Raw genomic sequence first — 19,524 nt, forward strand, 5'->3', positions numbered from 1 at the left:
CCTCCCCCTCGGAAAATTCCACCGTAGAAAATCCTCCCTCAGATGCAAAATTAAGCATTGAAAGAGAAAGTACAAAATAGGTACAAAATGTCAATCATTTGTACTAGGGGGTAACGAAAGAACCAGATATCAAAAACAGTTTTAGGACGGAGGCGGTTGGTCACCAATCACTTTCGACTTAAAAAAGGGACTAGAACTCTTAATTTTCGATCAAATGAGAATCCTCGAAGTTTGTACGACCACTAAGGGTGGTTGAAAATGAGGAGGGGGCATCCTCCCTCCTACGAGGAATAAATGTTGCTGGTTTTAGGGTTTGATGTTACTCTTTAAGTTCATAATAACGGCTTAGACCAGAAATACTGGTCTAATACTGGTCTGCTTCGTTTGTTTGAGTGAATGAAAAAAAAATTCTTTCATTTCTCAGTTGTTCGTTAGTATCCGTCGTTGGCAGTTCAATGTTGTTTAGATTTTATGCAAATCACAGATATTGGCGAATAACTCACTTTATTGTTTGTTAGGTATTTGATTTTTTTTTTTTTTGCTTTTTTTGGTGTTTTGTTGAATTTTATTTAATTTTTTAGGTGGTTTTTTTCATTAGTTTTGTTGTACTTTCCTCACTTGTATTTTGGTTTTTTGTTTTTTCCTTGATCTTATTAGTTTGTTCACACTGAAGAAGAGAAGTGGTTGTTCTCTCGAAACATTGGCTTTCTGTATTTTTTTTTTCAGTATTTTCATTTGGCCCTTTAAAACCCCATTTTCGATCGTTTTCTTTCTTTGTGTCATTGGATCACATCCATGTAAAGGAGATAATTAGGAGCTGAGACACCAATCCATCCCAGATCCAATATTCGAAAGGCGCAAGGCGCACTTTTGGCTCCTAAAAAGGAGATTATCGAAAGTGTTTCCTGATATTCGGCTCCACTAGCTGAAAAAAGAGAAGAGATGTTGTTAGAAAATTTTTCTAGATGGTGTCTTCTGCGTTAGGAACATTTTAGCAAAGCATGGGCTATGTATCTGTTTTACTGTTTGTTGTACTGTTTGTTTTTACAGAAATCTGTAATCTGTTATATTCTAAACTTATAAGCAGCTCTTTTAAAATGAACAATTACTATAGATGATAAATCGATAGCTTCATATCGAAATTAAATATAAAAAAAGTTTTTGCAACTGAATGTAATGAGTAACAATAAAACTTATAACCAACATAAATTATTACGTGTATGAGGGGGTTGCCCCCTCTTCAACACTTCGCTCTTCGCGCTAAAGTTTTTTAGTACTTTTAGAAAAGCTTCTTATTGTTTTAATTAGACGACCCTTATATTTCAGGAGTTGTTCTTAAAGAATTGAGACAAAATTATAATTTTATCGTAAAGACAAGGGGTCAAATTTGGTTGAGAGTGGTTCAGTTACCGAGTGATATGTTGCTTAAGGCAGGTTATGAAGATTTACTATCGCAGGGGAAAAAAGATCACGGCCATTTAAAACGAAAGACATTTAGATAAAACAGGGCTTTCTTTTACTTGGAATGAAGGTAGAGGACCAATGAATTTACATGCAAGTTGGGAGAATGAAATTAGGATTGTGCTGGAAAATCAAATGATCCAAAAATGGAATGAGGAGCTAAAGAAATCAGAAACGATAAAATTTAAAAGAAGGTTAAGGTATTTTATGGGCATGAGTTCTACCTTCAACTGAATGTACCAGCTAGATGTCTTGCGATGTAGATACGGCTTAGGGCTAATTGCCCCAAATTAGCGCAAGATTTCAAAGGTTTAAAAAAAAAGGAAGTTGCAAAGAAGACAGGTATACTTGCCCGCTTTGCAAAGATGAAGAGAACGGTTTGGTACATTATTTGAGTTGGTGTCTCTACGAAAAGGGAGGGTATATTTGGAAAAATGAGTCGATTCTTTCAGACGTCTTAAATAGTACGTCACCACATTTTATAAAGAAAATCCGCCTTCACCCCCCATAGAATAAAAAATATAGAATCACCCCCCATACAACGGTTTGGTACATTATTTGAGTTGGTGTCTCTACGAAAAGGGAGGGTATATTTGGAAAAATTAGTCGATTCTTTCAGACGTCTTAAATAGTACGTCACCACATTTTATAAAGAAAATCCGCCTTCACCCCCCATAGAATAAAAAATATAGAATCACCCCCCATACAACGGTTTGGTACATTATTTGAGTTGGTGTCTCTACGAAAAGGGAGGGTATATTTGGAAAAATTAGTCGATTCTTTCAGACGTCTTAAATAGTACGTCACCACATTTTATAAAGAAAATCCGCCTTCACCCCCCATAGAATAAAAAAATTTAAAAAATAAAATTTTGGTATCAAAATTGTGTTTTTAGAGTTTCTGTTACTATTGAACTGCGTCACTCTTTACTTACAGTTCTTTACCACGAACTGTTTTACACAGCATTCATTTCACTGTAGATTGGCAAAAATTGAAAAAAAAAATTGGGTTTGAAGGGGAGGAAATTCAAGTTGGATAAGATAAAGTATCTTGTTTATACTTTCCAAAGTAATGGAAGATGGAATTTGCGTATAAAGGAAACTTTAAACCAGGGAAGAGCAGCAATGTTTACGTTTTTCCGAAATAATGAATGTGAATAAGGGATTTGCTGTTGCTTAAAAGGGTTTTTCTAGAGAAAACAATGCCAATTCAACGTTACGGAGCAGAGATTTTGGGGCATGAAAAAGCGGTTCAGCTAGGAGGTCTATGGCTATTAAAAAATTATAAACTTGTCTCAATGATCAAATTTGGTTGAGAGTGGTTCAGTTACCGAGTGATATGTTGCTTAAGGCAGGTTATGAAGATTTACTATCGCAGGGGAAAAAAGATCACGGCCATTTAAAACGAAAGACATTTAGATAAAACAGGGCTTTCTTTTACTTGGAATGAAGGTAGAGGACCAATGAATTTACATGCAAGTTGGGAGAATGAAATTAGGATTGTGCTGGAAAATCAAATGATCCAAAAATGGAATGAGGAGCTAAAGAAATCAGAAACGATAAAATTTAAAAGAAGGTTAAGGTATTTTATGGGCATGAGTTCTACCTTCAACTGAATGTACCAGCTAGATGTCTTGCGATGTAGATACGGCTTAGGGCTAATTGCCCCAAATTAGCGCAAGATTTCAAAGATTTAAAAAAAAAGGAAGTTGCAAAGAAGACAGGTATACTTGCCCGCTTTGCAAAGATGAAGAGAACGGTTTGGTACATTATTTGAGTTGGTGTCTCTACGAAAAGGGAGGGTATATTTGGAAAAATTAGTCGATTCTTTCAGACGTCTTAAATAGTACGTCACCACATTTTATAAAGAAAATCCGCCTTCACCCCCCATAGAATAAATAATAATATGAGACCAATGGCTGTTGGGCTATAGCCCTCTGGGAAATAGTGGCCTGTCTTTTCCCCCCTTTGTAGAAGAGCCTTCCTTGGTAGTGTAAAAATTTTGTCCAAGCAATCCAGTTGTCCTAGCACAATATTATTTGAGTTGGTGTCTCTACGAAAAGTGAAGGTATATCAAACAGTTCGTGGTAACGAACTGTAGTTAGGAGTGACCCGCCTCAATAGGAACCGAATCACTAAAAAACGGAATTTTGATACCAATAGATACATAAAAAGAAGTGGATTTTTATTTTGATTTCAAATATATAAGTTTATTCAAATTTAGTCTTACTCGTCGAAAGTTAAGAGCCTGAGAAAATTTGCCTTATTTTGGAAAATAGGGGGCAACACCCCCTAAAAGTCATAAAATCTTAACAAAAATCACACCATCACAAGCTGCATATCAGAGAACCCTACTGTAGAAGTTTCAAGCTTTTATCGACAAAAATGTGGAATTTTCTATTTTTTCTAGAAGACCGATCTTTTCAATGCTAAAGTTTTTTTTTTATCGTTTTAGAAAGCAGAGTTTTGAGAAAGAGTTAAAATTAAGCGTAAGAGTGGGGAGTTGAGGAAGGAACAATTCTTTTCATATACGGAGTAATTTCTGTTTGTTTTAAGTTTTAATGTCGCTCCTTACTTTCAGTCGAAAAAACTTATTTTTATTTAATTTAGAAAACTGAGTGGATTCTTTTAGATGTCTTAAATAGTACGTCGCCACATTTTATAAGGAAAATCCTAGTTTACTAAGTAAATGTAGTGGTTCATTTAAGTATTTTCGTTGTGACAGTAATTTGGAAGAACAGGGATAGCTGATGTACGGTTATGCTGTTTGCGCTTTTACTTTGTACATGGGTGTTTTTTGGCTATAAAGTACACATTGTCTTATCGTTTCTTATTCATTTTACTTTAGATGTTCCTACTACTATACCCTGTCCACCAGTGGGATCAAATATTGGGCAAAATTTTGTGTCCCTAACTTGGCAAAAGCCAGTAGACAATGGCGGCGCTCCAATCATGGCATACAAGGTTGAAGCTTGGCTTCTGGCCGAAGGAGCACACTGGCAAGAGGTAAGTCTCTGCAGCGTATACTAAACTAAATGAGGGACATATTCCTTCTTTACTAAACTAAATAAAAAAAGTATTTTAACTGAAAGCAAAGAGCAGCACTAGAACTTACAAAGAACAGAAATTACTCTTTATATGAAGGGGATTGCACCTTCCTCACATTCTCGCTCCTCACGCTGAAGTTTTTCGTGCTTTAGAAAAGCTTCTTTTTTTAGTTCAACGGACCTTGTGTTTCAGGAATAGTTTTTAAAGAATCGGGAGGAAAGTTCAAACTATAATGTAAAGAGCGAGGGACGAGGCATCTGTATCTGAAGAATTCCATTCTGTGTAAGAAGGTTCATATACAGAATGATTTTCCTTCGTTTTAAGTTTTAATGTTGCTCCATACTTTCATTAAAAAATTATTTAATCTCTGGCTGTTTTTTCAAATCAAATTAGAAAATCCCCTTCTCCAGTGTAATTTTTTTCCAGAAAATCCACCAGGAAACTTTACTCCATATGGAAATCCCACCCTTGCAGAAAATTTGACCCAAAAAATTTCTGTATCTTTCTTAATAACAAATGCTACATGGCAACATGGGCAAATTGTTTAACTTGCAGCCCTTTCCTCAAGGGCCGAGGAGGAATGTGTAATCCCAACAGGTATGGTAACTAGACCTTTCACCTACGCTGAACCAAGTGGCTATCTCAAAATTTCGATCGGGTGTCTTTGTAGAAAAAGAGGTATGTGAGGGGGGCCTGTTGCCCTTCAATCCTTTTGGTCACTTAAAAAGAGCACTAGAGCACCACGCTCAAATGAGCCATCTCCCAATCTCCTAGGATCATCATTTTGATGCAATCAGCCCTGGAAAAAAAAAAATAAACACGCATCCGGGATCTTTCTTCTGGCAAAAAAAACATGAAATTTGTAACCTATGTAGTAGGGTTCTACGATATGCTGAATCTGATGGTGCGATTTTCATAAGGATCGCTAGGTTTTTGGGGGTGTTTCCTCCGTTTTTCGAAAATCATGCAAATTCCTTCTGGCTTATAGCTTGTATTTGGTAACATTAAGAATAATGAAATAAATTGGAATCACATCGGAAAAATCAATTTCTTTATGTACTAAATGTTATCAAAATTTATTTTTTAGAGTTTCGGTTACTATTGGGTCGAGTCGCTCCTTACTTACCGTTCGTTACCGCGAACTATCATTTGGTGATACAAAGTATCAAACAACATTTTAATAGAGAATAAGCTATTAAAATCTGTCGACTATGGAAATATTATTGGCTCATAATTATTACATGGATTACCAGGTACTTCTACCGATAAATGGAGGTCCGCAGATAGGTTTTTTTTTAAATCAAAGGGTAGTAAAATTAATTCTTAACCTCTGTTTTAAACAAAAATGGATAATAACCCTTTTTCTGATACTTAAGCCAAGCCATGCCAAACTAGCAATTATTTTCAGATAAAATGCTGCCAGACATATTTCCGAACAAAGCAAGTTGCTAGTTGTAAATAGTTAGCGATTAAACCAAATGCTATTATTACAAGGTCAAAAGTTGTATTTTATTAGATTGCTATAATGATCTTTTTTCAAGTGCTATTATTTTCAATGAGTAAAAAACTACTCGCTCTAGAGCTAAGGAAAGGCAAATTTAAAATTGGTAAAAAATTTACTTAATTATTGTGTTTTTAGTTTCCCGTTATATTTTATGATTTCTAATAAATATCTTCAGTGGAATAGATAATGGTCTTCAAAATTCCCCTTGTCAAAAGCAGTATTACAATGTAGTTTGGTTCTAAGCTTTCAAGATTGTTAACAGAATCCCTAAGCCTTGTACTCATATTCGCATTCAAGCTACTACTACTAACAATTCGCTGCAGCACCAAGCCATCTGAGACCACACAGCTACACAAACTCCTCCTCCATCCTAATCTATTCAAAGCCTCCCTCTTTACACCCTCTCAGGAAGTTCCAATGCCCCTGAACTGTTTGCTTACGACCTCCTTCCTTTACACTCGAGGCTAATCTGCTATTCGTTTGTCCATAGATGGTTGGTTGACAAGGAAGACATTTGGCAATCTGTCACCCTTCATCCGTAGAACGGGTCCTAGCCATCTCAACCTTTCTCTGATTACAGCTTACATTATAGCTCGCTTTTCTACTCGTTTTAAGCTAGAGAAAAAAAAAACAAGTTTGTTTTTTATAATAAAAAAAAATAAAGAGTTATATTTAATCTCAAAACTAACAGAGATTATCTTGTGTATGAGAGGTTTCCGTCTCCTCCTCAGCCATCTAGTCTTTACGCTAAAATTATATAGTGCTTTTATTAAAGCATTTATAAGGGTAACAAATCTAGTGAATGGATAATTGCTACTTCTACTACTACTACTAACAACAACTCACCGCATCCCCAAGCCGCTTGAGGTCAACACAGCTACGCATGCCCTCTTCCAACTTAATCTATCAAAGCTTCTCTCTTTACACCCTCCCAGGAAAATCCCATTTCCCATCTTTGATACAAATGGGCACCAATAAGCTTTTCTAGTACTGAGGCATTGTTAAAAGAACGTTTTTATTATATTCCAATTGCCCTTGTGTTTGAACATTCGTTCTTAAGATATTAACGGTAAAAATTCAAACTTCTGTATAATGAGCGAGGATTTAAGGAAGTGGCATGCCCCCTCATATACGCAGTAATTTCTGCTTGTGTGAGGTTTTAAAGTTGTTCCTTAATTTTTTTGAAAAAACTTGCTTTATTATTTAATTTCTTCTAATTTCTAATCGTTTTTTTACGGCTTAAAATGCGCTATTTTTAAATTCATCTTTTTTTACAGCTTGGAATTTCCAACATTACCAGCTTCGATATTTTCAACTTGAAGCCAGATCGGGAATATTTGTTTAGGATTACACCTCGAAATAAGTATGGCTGGGGAGAGGGAGTGACAACAAAGAACCCTATTCGAACTGGTACTAAAGTTACACTTCCCAAGTTTATCACACCTCTAAATCCTCAAGAAAGGGTTCTCGTTGGATCTGATGTGGAGCTGAATTGTGAGGTTTGCTTCGCCTTTATATTCATATTCGATGACTATTTTACAAAGGAAAAATAGTGAATGAAAGAGTAAAAAGGAATTGTTCAAGTATTGGTGCTTAGTAGTTTTAAATTGTTATTTTAAAAGTTCAAATAGTTAAAGTAGTTTTAAAAGTTAGAATTAATGAAATATAAAAGTCAGATTGGCCGGGCTGAAGAGGATGCAGTATCTTTATGAATCGTTCTATTTCAGCCATTATAAACTTTTTTAGTTTGTGTGGTCAAACTATATAGAGTTGATTGGGCAGTCTTGCCATTGCCTTGATTGGAGATCAGAATAAACGACAGAAAACTAAAAGCCGACACTTACTTTCCCAGAAATCTAAGAAAAACTGCTTAAATTTTCCGGATTTGGGCTGAAGATAGATATATATTTAGCTTTAATGAAACTTCATTAGAAAGTGTAATTTTTTTTTTTTTTTTTATTAAATAGAGCGTAACCTTCTTTTTAAAGTTCAGGAAAAACTAGGCTCTAAAAAATATTCTAGCATACCCGCTTGTGAAACTTTGGAAATTAACTCAAATGAAGTACCATTTGAGTGACTTTACAACTTTGGGCGTTCCCTGTAGTGCTGTCACTTTGATTAAAAACCTTGCCGACACAGTTGATTTATTAATTAGGCTTTAGGTACATTGAATAGACAGTGCTCTGCTTAATAATTAGTAAAAAATTATATTTGTTCTTAATTCAAACTAACCTCTCGTTAGCTCTTCAAACTGTTGACATTTATTACCATAAATAAATTGGGAGGTCCCTGTGGACCTGGGAAAATTTGCTAATGGGCCCTTGGTTTTTGGGACGCTCAGCCTACACTGAAATTCGCAAAATGATTTTTAAGGGGTCGAATGGCCTTATACCGATGGCTCTAAGCTTGGATAGAAAGAAACTTTCCAACTATCTAACACAGTATCACACAAAAATTTTAACATTGTCACACAGTAACTCTGCAACCTCAATACGTTCCCCTTGGCAATTTTTTAGGTAAATGTTTTCATACAGCCTTGCTTGTTTGATTTCATTCAATTTTTTTTACCTTTAATAATTCACATAAGTTTAAAACTTATGGTGTAACTTAACTGTTAGCCGATTGTTATTTCTTAACAAGTATTTTTGACAAATAAAGTTTATGGACCACAACCTAGGTTTTGCCAGTTTGTAAAGCCAAACTGTGAGTCATTAAGGAATAATAAATAGGAAAGTCATGTTGCCGTTATACGCTTTTAGATTTCGCGGGACGTCTCTAATGAGTGATTAAATTGTAGAAAATTTTCTAGAAAAGACTGATAAAATTTTCAGACAATCGGAAGTGAAGGAAGATTTATTTTCCGGAAGGGACTTAGAGACAGTACTAAAAGATTTGAAATGTAATAAGATAGAAGTAGTGACGGTGCTAATCCTGGGCAGGATGGGCAGCTGCCCCCCAGTTCTAAAAGGAGTTAAAAAACATAAGCTATAGATTGCGAAAATAGTGCTTCAACCAATTTCAAATGCTAATAGTTTCTTATCTGACAATAATTTCTTTTATTTTTCACATTCCTATTAAGGTGCACTTAATCAACAAAAAATTCTCCCAATTGTAATTTTTGATTATCAGTATAACATCAATTTTTTCGTTTTCTTTATGACTCATGATTCAGTAGTTATGGGGCATTTTGCTGTTCTCGGCTGGCAACACTCCCGACACTGATCTGTTGGTTCCGTCTGTCACCCACAATTATAGAGTTGTATTTGTTAGTATAACATGTAACAACAAGCCACTATTTCAATTACTGCTTCAACCAACGTATCAAAGACTAGATTTAAAAAAAATAAAAATAAAAATTGGGACCTGGATCTTGTGGTATACCTTGTCCCTGAGCCGTTCCTGAGGTTTGTGGCGCTCGAGGAGGAATTTATTACAGCGCTTCCTCACTACTCAAATATAAGAAAAAAAGCAGAATCAAATTGGAAAATTTGATCAAAGTGGGCAACACTCCAGCCGCTGAGCCTCCCAGCCACTGTGCACCGGGAAGCTTGCTCTGGTCGCCCTCTGATTATGATACCTTAAACCGTCCCTGGATTGAAGATTGTGAACATGACTTTTGAAAATAGGAAGTGCCTAGTGAATTTAAGAAAAGATTAGTTAAAACCAATTATGCAAAAGGTGATAAGAGTAAGTGTGGTAGTTACAGAGGCACGCATCTTCTGAGACCTTAGAACCGTTCCCCTGAATCCTCACCTATATAAAGATCCACCGGCTCTCCCTTATAATAGTTGATGCACAATTATATACTAAGGTACGTAATTTTATCAAGCCTCAAATGAATCACCGTCGTTAAATGAAGCTTTAAATTAGGTGTCGACACTAACCGTTTATTTTATAGATTACGTGTAAACTTTGGAAGGAACACCCCACAGAGCAGCACTACTGCCTCTGAAACTTGGAAGCGCATCGTATAGTCTTTTCTTCAATTAAAATCGATTGGAGTCAAAATTTTGACTCCGACTCAATGAATGAATGAACCTAAACTTAAAAAATAAAATGATACATATATACATATATATATATATATATATATATATATATATATATATATATATATATATATATATATATATATATATATATATATATATTTATATATTTATATATTTATATATATATATATATATATACTAGCTGTTTTTTACTACGTAAAACTTGCAAATATACAACATTCTTTGCTGTCCCATTGTCTGTGCATATAAATAGAATGTCAGGTTTAACGACTCTTGAACATGCAACACATAATGGTCCATGGGAAAACAATCCGTATTCAGATCTATACCTCATGATTCTAATGATTGCCCTTGAGCTTTGTTGATGGTGATTGCTAATCGACGATTCCCTGTGTCGCCATCGTCATTTATATATCCCCCTGAGCCCCCCGGCGTCCCTGTTGTAGTTGTGTCCCTGTGTCCCGGTCGTCATGTCCCGGTGTCCCGGTCGTCATTTGTGTCCCGGTCTGTATATACATTCGTTTTTGAATTGGTCTTTTTTTAGGTTTTAGTTTTTTACCTTTTTTTAGTTTTTTTTTTCTTTTTTTTAGTTTTATTTTTCTCCTTTATTTTTCATTTTTTTCCTTTTTCATTTTATTTTCTTTTTTAGTGCTTTTTAGCTTTTTTAGTTTTTTATTAGTTTTTTTTTCTTTTTAGTTTTTTTGTAGTTTTTACCTTTTTTTTAGTTTTTAATTTTTTTTTACTTATGTCCTGGTCGTCATTTATACTCCCTGTGTCCCGGTCGTCATTTGTGTCCCGGTGCTTTGTTGATGGTGATTGCTAATCGAACATTCCTTGTGTCCCGGTCGTCATTTATATTCCCAATGTGCCGGTGTCCCGGTCGTCATTTGTGTCCCGATGTCCCGGTCTGTAATTTCGTCAGTCGAAAACATGGCGTCAGTCGACACAGAAACATGACGTCACCTGATCCACAGATCCACAGACAGACAACTTATTTTTATATATATAGATAGATATATATATATACTAGCTGTTGGGGTGGCGCTTCGCGCCACCCCAACACCTAGTTGGTGGGGCGCTTCGCGCCCCCCCAAGCTCCCCCGCGCGCGTAAGTCGTTACGCGCCATTGTAGTTGTGTCCCTGTGTCCCACCTGTGAATATAGATAGATTTATATATGTGTTTCAACTACGTAAAAATTGCGAATATACAACATTCTTGGCTTTCCCATTGTCTGTGCATATACAAAGCCGTATGTACTAATAATGACGTCATATGCAAACGCTCTTTTTACAAACAAACAAACATGCATACACACAACTCGTTTTTATATAGATAGATAGATAGATAGATGCAATACAAATTAACTGCGTAAAACTTGCGAATATACAACATTCTTCGCTGTCCAATTGTCGCTGCATATAAATAGATTGTCAGGTTTACCGACCCTCGAACATGCAACGTACAATTGTCCATGGGAAAAACAATTAGTATTAAGATCTATACCACATTTTTCTAATGATTGACCTTGAGCTTTGTTAATGGTGATTGCAAATGCTAATCGAATTGGGAATTGCAATCTTTTAAATTGAAAAGGCAGATCCGTTGGAATCATGGGAATGCGAGGAATAAGAACAGCCTCACCCTCAAAAGGCCCTGTCAAGATTGTGGCCTCTATTAGGTTTTCCATTGTTTTTTTTACGGCAAGTCGAGTGCCATTGCAAAGCTTTGGTGGGTTTATATTTCTTAAAAGTATTATTGGTACGCCTATTTTTAGTTGTAGCACGTGTGGTGGAAACCCTGAAAGATCTATGGAATTTAAAAATTCAGATGGATAATTAACCGCTTCATTTGGTTCCAAAACTGTGTCGACTGACTTGTAAAGGCCTGCCTGGTCTCGAATCTTGGTCAAAACAATATTGTTGATTTCGTGGACGTCTATATTTTTGGGTGCGAGAATCGCTCTTTCACTTAGCCATTTATTATTTTTATAATTTTTTAGAATATTCGGAAATACTTTTTCAATCAATTCATTTTTGGACGTCACTAAATTACAGAAATCAGCAGGTAGTTGTATACGTCCTGAAATTGAGTCTACTGGGAGCTTTCCGTTTCCAATTGCCAGCAATTGATCTGAAAATGTTTGACCAGAGTCATCGTTTTGCAATCGGACACGCATATTTGTAGTTAATTTTAATATTTGCACGTGTGCCCATAAATTAGAATTTTTCAGGCAAGCATTCATTTCGTCTGCAGGAGTTGATCTAGGTATTATAGGTAATGTTTGCCTGAAATCTCCCGCAAGCAATATTAATGTGCTGCCAAAGGGTTTCGACTTCCCTCTCAAATCTTTCAAGCATTGATCCAGAACCTCGAGCGATTTTTTGTGTGCCATTGTGCACTCATCCCAAATAATAAGTTTGCATTGCTGCAATACTTTACCCATCCCAGATGATTTGGAAATATTGCACGTGGGAGTTTCTGTAGAATGCAAATTCAGAGGCAATTTCAAAGCGGAATGAGCAGTTCTTCTACCAGGCAGCAATGTTGCGGCTATTCCGGACGACGCAATTGCCAACGCTATATCATTTTTTGATCGAATTGATGCCAGAATCAGTTTTATCACAAATGTTTTACCAGTACCTCCTGGCGCATCCAAAAAGAAAATTTCTCCAACGTTGTTATCGACACAATGCATTATCGTATCATAGATGTCTTTTTGTTCCGACGTTAACTTGGAAATGTTATTTTGTACATACGACAATAGATCACTCGTACTGTAACTTTGTTCACGATCCAATTCTACACATGTCGAAACAGCAGCGATACGGTTAGGTGAAGGCATTCCCAAATCCTGAAGAGGTTTGTTTGCCATACGTACGCACAAATCTTCTATAATAACTAAAGTGTAGTTATAAATTTCTGATGTAAAATCAAAAGTCATATCTGACGTCTCTAACTGTTTTCGATGGAGTATATCTTCGGACATTTTTGACTTATATTTTTCCCATAACTCTGTAGGAGCTGATGGAGAGCAAGTTGTTAAAATGATGCCAAACAATGCACGAATTTGACTTGGGGTTGACGTTTCGCACGCGTCATTGATGCAGTTATCCCAGTGTTGGTCATTCTCCAATAAATTCAGAGCTTGGCATGTACTACGGTAAGTGTCATGTATAGTACCGTTTACAGTTCTCAAATACTCAAAGGATGTCGGACCGGGTACATTCACCAAAAGCAGGCGTAGAAAGAAGCATTCATGTTGATTGGGGTGAACGGTGTAGAGTCTTCCTATCGTGGTATCTTTGAAGATGGTAGGTTGGCCGTCGACTGACTTACCCTGTTTTCGACGTTCAAATACTTTATTTTTAGTATTCCACGTGTAATACGAAGGCACTTCAGTATACAGCAGTTTTTTTGCAAAAGAATCATTTTTGCAAAGCGAAAAAAAAGCTGTTAATGTTGTATCCGGTGGATTCAGGACTCTTTGTTGCACGTTGGTTTCCGTGAAATAAACACGTTGACCATTCTGTAAATGTACCGCTAAGTGAACAACAGATGGACTACGTTCATGCATCGGAAATGAAAGAATTCGCCAAACAGCTTCATTACTGCTTATGTATCTTCCAGCCTGATATTGTACGATTTCGTCGAAATCTTTGATTTCGGGCTGCAAGCCAAAAACTGCCATGTCACTGCCTTTGTTGACGTATTTACATATGTATTTGATTGCCTTTACGGAGTTACAGTATTCAACGTTTATGTGTGCATTAAATGTTTTTGATAATAATGGGGAATATGGAACAACCCACTGGTTATCTACTTCGATGGTGGTACCGTTACGCTTCTTTATTATTGCTGTTTTACCGCCATCTTCAGTAGATCTTCTTCTATATTGTGGGTAACCATCAATGCCAGTAATTGTGTTTGATACTAAAAGTCGAGGATATTGCTTTGTGCACCTTCCTTTGGCCATGCATGGTGAATTTTCGTTCAGTGCACCGCAAGGTCCATGTATCATATTTTTTACAATAATATCATGTAACCCCTTATCGAAATTTTTATCAGGTATTTCAGCGGAAATCACATCATCAATTTCGTTCGAAGTAATTTTTTTATGTAGCCAGATTAGTATATGTGCGTGTGGCAAACCTCGTTTTTGCCATTCCACTGAGTACATCCAGCATCGCACTGACCCAAACACTTCAAGTTTTACTATGTAGTTTATCAGTGATTTCAACTTTTGCCGGAAGACACGGGCCGTAATGTCATGCCTATGAACCGCCGATTGTCCTTGAAGTAAAAGCTGCAGTATCTCGTCCCAAGATTGATTACATGTAAATGTAATAAATAAATCTGGACGACCATAGAGACGAACATACGCAATAGCATCTTGAGCATATTCATGCATATGACGGGGACTGCCAGCATATGACGAAGGTAAAATTGTTAATCTTCCAACGTTTGTGGTATTACCGTCATTTATAACTGCATCTCGCAAATGAATGTATTGTTCAGAGCGGAGCTTGGTCTGATTCAGGCGGATATATAGCAAACGTTCTGATTCAATTTTAGCATACATATCAACGACAAATTGGTGAAACAATTCACGGCATTTTAAAATATAATTTTCTTCATCCTGCCGAATCATTAGTCTATAGGAATAATAATGCATTGCACTGCATTTCTTATTCATTTCTTTGTTAGTGGCTGGATTCATCAATTTAATATTAAAGTGATAGCCATCGGCTCCATCCCAAAAAATGATAGGATATTGTAGGGCATCGTAGCATCGATGAGTTTCAGCAATTCTTAACAACTGAGCGTTTCGCTTATGAAGAATAATATCTCGAGGTAAAAACTGATCACCGACCATAACGATTGCCACTTCGTCGATAGTTGGAGCATTGTATCTACGCACATGTTGGCCAGGAGGCGTTTTGTCAGCGGAAATAACAATTTTATGCGTATCAGTAGGCATCAAATCGATGGCTGTTTTGAACAGACGCACTAAATTATTATTTTCGTGGAAAAGATGTTGCAATTGGGAAACGATTGTCCTTTCTACGTTGGGAGAAATTTCGCAACGTGCATTCAATTCAGAATTTCTATCACTGATGAAGTACAATTGTAAAAATTTATGATTCTCGCCTGAGAATGGTAGAAGGGACCCTGCTCTATGATAAATTTGCCCTTTTACTTTGAAAGTAGACATAAATTGATCTGGATTTTCGATTTGGGCTCCAAACGACGTCATTTGGAAACATGAGTTGTATTTTCTGATTTGTGACAAAAAACACTTAGATTCTGACGTAGTTCCAGTAAGGAAAGTCTTCAATGGCTCTGGTGGTGCAGCCAATAGAGGAAGTTTAACTTTTCCTGAGGCGCAACACATTCCCATTGTTTCACCATTGAATTTCAAGGCCATGCAATAGGGACAAATTTTAGACATTGTCCCGATTTGAACACATCTACTCAAGCTATAATCATCGACTGGGTTGTACCTGAATGCCAGGCGATAACTTTCAGGTTGCTCTGATTCCTCGGCACGCTTTCTTTTCTTACTTTCTCTATCAGCAGCAAGCCTGATTTCTTGCTGTTCTTGTGATTCCTCGGCACGCTTTCTTTTCTTACTTTCTCTATCAGCAGCAAGCCTGATTTCTTGCTGTTCTTGTAATTCCTCGGCACGCCTTTTTTTTCACTTTCTCTTTTAGCAGCAAGTCTGCTTCCGCGTTGCTCTGGTAGTTCCTCGGCACGCTTTCTGTTCTTTCTTTCTCTATCAGCCTCAAGCCTGTTTCCTTGCTGTTCTTTTGATTCCTCGGCACGCTTTCTGTTCTTTCTTTCTCTATCAGCCTCAAGCCTGTTTCCTTGCTGTTCTTTTGATTCCTCGGCACGCTTTCTGTTCTTTCTTTCTCTATCAGCCTCAAGCCTGTTTCCTTGCTGTTCTTTTGATTCCTCGGCACGCTTTCTTTTCTGACTTTCTCTATCAGCAGCAAGTTTTTTGGCATAGACTCTTTGAGCATCTTCATCGGCTTTTGCCATTGTAAGTTCATCAGTCATTTTAAACTTAAACATTAATAGATTTCTACGTGAACATATGTCTTAAATATCTTGAATGACGTCACCGTCGTAGCAAAAATGACGACAACTAACTTGATGACGTCAGTCAACACAGAAACATGACGTCACCTGACAGACAGACAGACACACAGACAGACAACTTATTTATATATATATAGATATATATATATATATATGCTGTCTTTTCTGTGTAAGTTGCAGCTTGTCGCAAAATCGTGTATTTCACAGGTAAGGTCGTACCCAGGGGATGGGATGGGGGAGTTTGCCCCCCCCCCATCCAAAATGTTTGTCCAACTAGTAGAAACGTAACAAAACTGCATATAAACAAACTTTTGATGCATTTTTAAAAGTTTTTACTATACCCACCCTCCACCGATAAAAAAATTACCACCCTCTCCGAACATCAATCATGTATACGGCTCTGTTCGCATTTTAGATTCAAGTTAATGATTTACTGTTTATTTCACAGGTGACGGGTGAACCTTTACCTCTGATAATGTGGAAAAAAGATGGAATGGAGATAAATACCGAGAGATGTCTCACTTTAGTCAAAGGCTCTAAACATGTGCTTGTAATAAAAAATTTCAGTATGGAAGATGCAGGCAAATATTTAATTGAGGCATCAAATCAAGCAGGACTGCAAACCTCCTTTACATCTTTACTAGCAGTTACAGACCCAAAAATCTTGGAAGCTGATGAAAAAATAAAAAGGTAAATTACATTATAGTCAATTCTCGATAATTCGAGCATCGATAACTCGAAATCCTCGACAACCTTGATCGATAATCCTTGATAGATATGTCTATCATTCATCCGTTCATACGTCATTTCTAGGGCAGAACTAATAGATAGTAATAGAAGTCATAGCAGATAGTCATAGAACTAATGGATGAAAGATTGTATTGATTTTGGGTTGACGCGTGACCGACAGTGTCCACTGGACTTGTATGTAAAATCTGGGACTGAATTTGCTTGGACTCACAACTCGAAATAGTTTTTTGGTTATATTTTACATCTATATGTCGAAGTGACCCAAAAATTACCTCTATTACCTGAAATTCAGTAGATAAGTCGTCATTTAATTTCCACTTTGCCTCCACAGGTCAGAGTTTACCTCTGTATCTCTTTAGTTTTCTCGACTCGGGTTTGCGGGTTGCAACATGTAAACTTTGATTTACATGAATTATGTTTAATATATTTTTGTATCAGATTCTGTTAAGTTTCAGGTGTCTATTTTCTAGCAAACTAAATCTATTATTGACATTTGAAAGTCAAGTCTTGATATGCCCAGTCTATAATAGCCTACACTAATTAAGTTATTCCCAACTATTTAGGGCAGTAGCATACTCAGAAAATAATTACGGGAGGGGCTGACTGGGGATCCCTGGGCCAACCAAAGGAGAACTTTAAAAATTCCTTCGAAAAAACGGTATTTTAAGGCATCACTTAAGTTTATTTTAGCTCTTTGAATGCAAGTTTTGAGTAGGGACTAAGGATTGAATGATAAAACCGAGCAGATTATATAAGGTTTAAAAACATAATGCATTTTTTCCTTGTGGGGCTACAGCCCCTTAAGCCCCCCCCATGGGTGCGCACCTGATTTAGGGAGTAAATTTAGCGATTGTGTACTTCTGTCTCTTGAATTTTCATTTGGCTTATCTCTATAAATAGCTAACTTTATAATTCGAATTCTATTTAGAATACGATCTATACGATATACAATATTTCTCAGAAGTTTGAGAAAATTCGTTTAAAGCCCTAATTCTGGGAAAAAAAGGTTTATGTGAGTGACGTCATTTTTATATACATCAGTACTGCAAGGACGTTGTGACGCTTGTCACACTTAAATTGAAGATTTCCATGCATCAAAAAGCTGACATTAAATTGCTTTAGGAACAAATCTGGCAGTCGCAAAAATTTTTATATATATTTTGACAATGGATTACAACAATTCAGAAGCCTTAAAAAAGAAAACCAAAAGTTTGAAGCTTAGTGGAAATCGTTGTTAGAACTCGGACTTGATTCAGTAATGTTTTTTTAAGATATGAAAGAAAGTTAAAAAAATTTGTAAGTTCAGTTCAGAATCACTAAAGCTTTTATGTAAACTGCAGAAATATTTATGGTGCCTGAGCAATAGTTTTAATGTTTTAATTCAAGCATGAAAAATATCTGAAATTTTTTTAATTAGTTTTTTTTTGTTAGATAAAATCAACTCGGTACGTGATTAAGCTTACAGGTTTAAACGCAACCAGTTATGTTATGTCAGTAGGAAGGCCCAAAAACGAAAATTTGTAACTATTACAAATGGCGGTTTTCTATTTTGTTAAGGGATTGTAACAATTCAGAAACCTTAAAAATAAAACCGAAAGTTTGAAGATTAGTATATCGTTGTTAGAAATCGGATTAGCTTCATTGATCAAATATCCTTTAAAAGACAATAGTATGAAAAGACACTAAATTGCGTAAAGAGCAAAACTGGCAATTGTTCAAATATTTGTATAGGCCTATATTTTAACAAGGGATTACAACAATTCAAAAACCTCATTAAAAAAGACAAACCTTTTTGAATGCAACCAGTTATGTAATGTCAGTTGGAAGACCCAAAAAACGAAAATTTGCATTCATTACAAATGATGATTCTCTATTTTGGCAAGGTATTACAACAATTAAAAACCTTAAAAAAGAAAATCAAAGGTTTGAAGTTTAGTAGATATCGTTGTCAGTAATTAGACTAGCTTCAATGATCAAATATCTTTGATTAGACTCAGTATGAATATACATTAAATTGGGTAAAGAGCAAATAATTGGTAATAGCAAAAATATTTTTGTATATATTTTAACAAGGGATTACAACGATTCGAAAACCTTAAAATGAAAACTGAAAGTTTGAACCTTCGTAGAAATTGTTCTTAGAAATCGGACTTGGCTTAATAATCAAATCGGATCATTTCCATTAGTTTAGGAATAAGTTGATTTCTTCTGTTAATGCAACGAAACAAGCTAGGCGACATCCATATTTTCTTAGGATTTTTTTTTCCTAGTTTTTGTTTTGTTAGTTTTGTTATTGTCAAAATCAGCCTATCATAAAATACTTGAAAACTCATATTTATATAATCCTTAAGATTAACCAAACTATTCCAATCGACTTCTCCAATTACCTGCTTAAATTTTTGATGGTTACTCTGGCTAAAGACGGGCAATATATATCTATACATACATATATATATATATATATACTAGCTGTTGGGGTGGCGCTTCGCGCCACCCCAACACCTAGTTGGTGGGGGCGCTTCGCGCCCCCCCCAAGCCCCCCCGCGCGCGTATGTCGTTACGCGCCATAATAGTTACGCGCCATTGTAGTTGTGTCCCTATGTCCCACCTGTGAATATAGATAGATATATATATATGGTTTTAACTACG

General features: G+C 36.2%; 1 protein-coding gene across 1 annotated transcript in view; it reads left to right on the top strand.

The window, feature by feature from the left end:
* Window positions 1-19,524, top strand: part of LOC136028528 (titin-like) — a 524,102-nt gene that overhangs the window by 282,124 nt on the left and 222,454 nt on the right. The window contains exons 41-43 of the mRNA XM_065706373.1: window positions 4,309-4,466; window positions 7,290-7,511; window positions 16,574-16,815. Coding sequence (XP_065562445.1) covers window positions 4,309-4,466; window positions 7,290-7,511; window positions 16,574-16,815 — 622 coding nt within the window. The remainder of the gene's footprint in view (window positions 1-4,308; window positions 4,467-7,289; window positions 7,512-16,573; window positions 16,816-19,524) is intronic.

Source organism: Artemia franciscana, chromosome 6 (genome assembly GCF_032884065.1).
Source record: "Artemia franciscana chromosome 6, ASM3288406v1, whole genome shotgun sequence".
NCBI lineage: Eukaryota > Metazoa > Arthropoda > Branchiopoda > Anostraca > Artemiidae > Artemia > Artemia franciscana.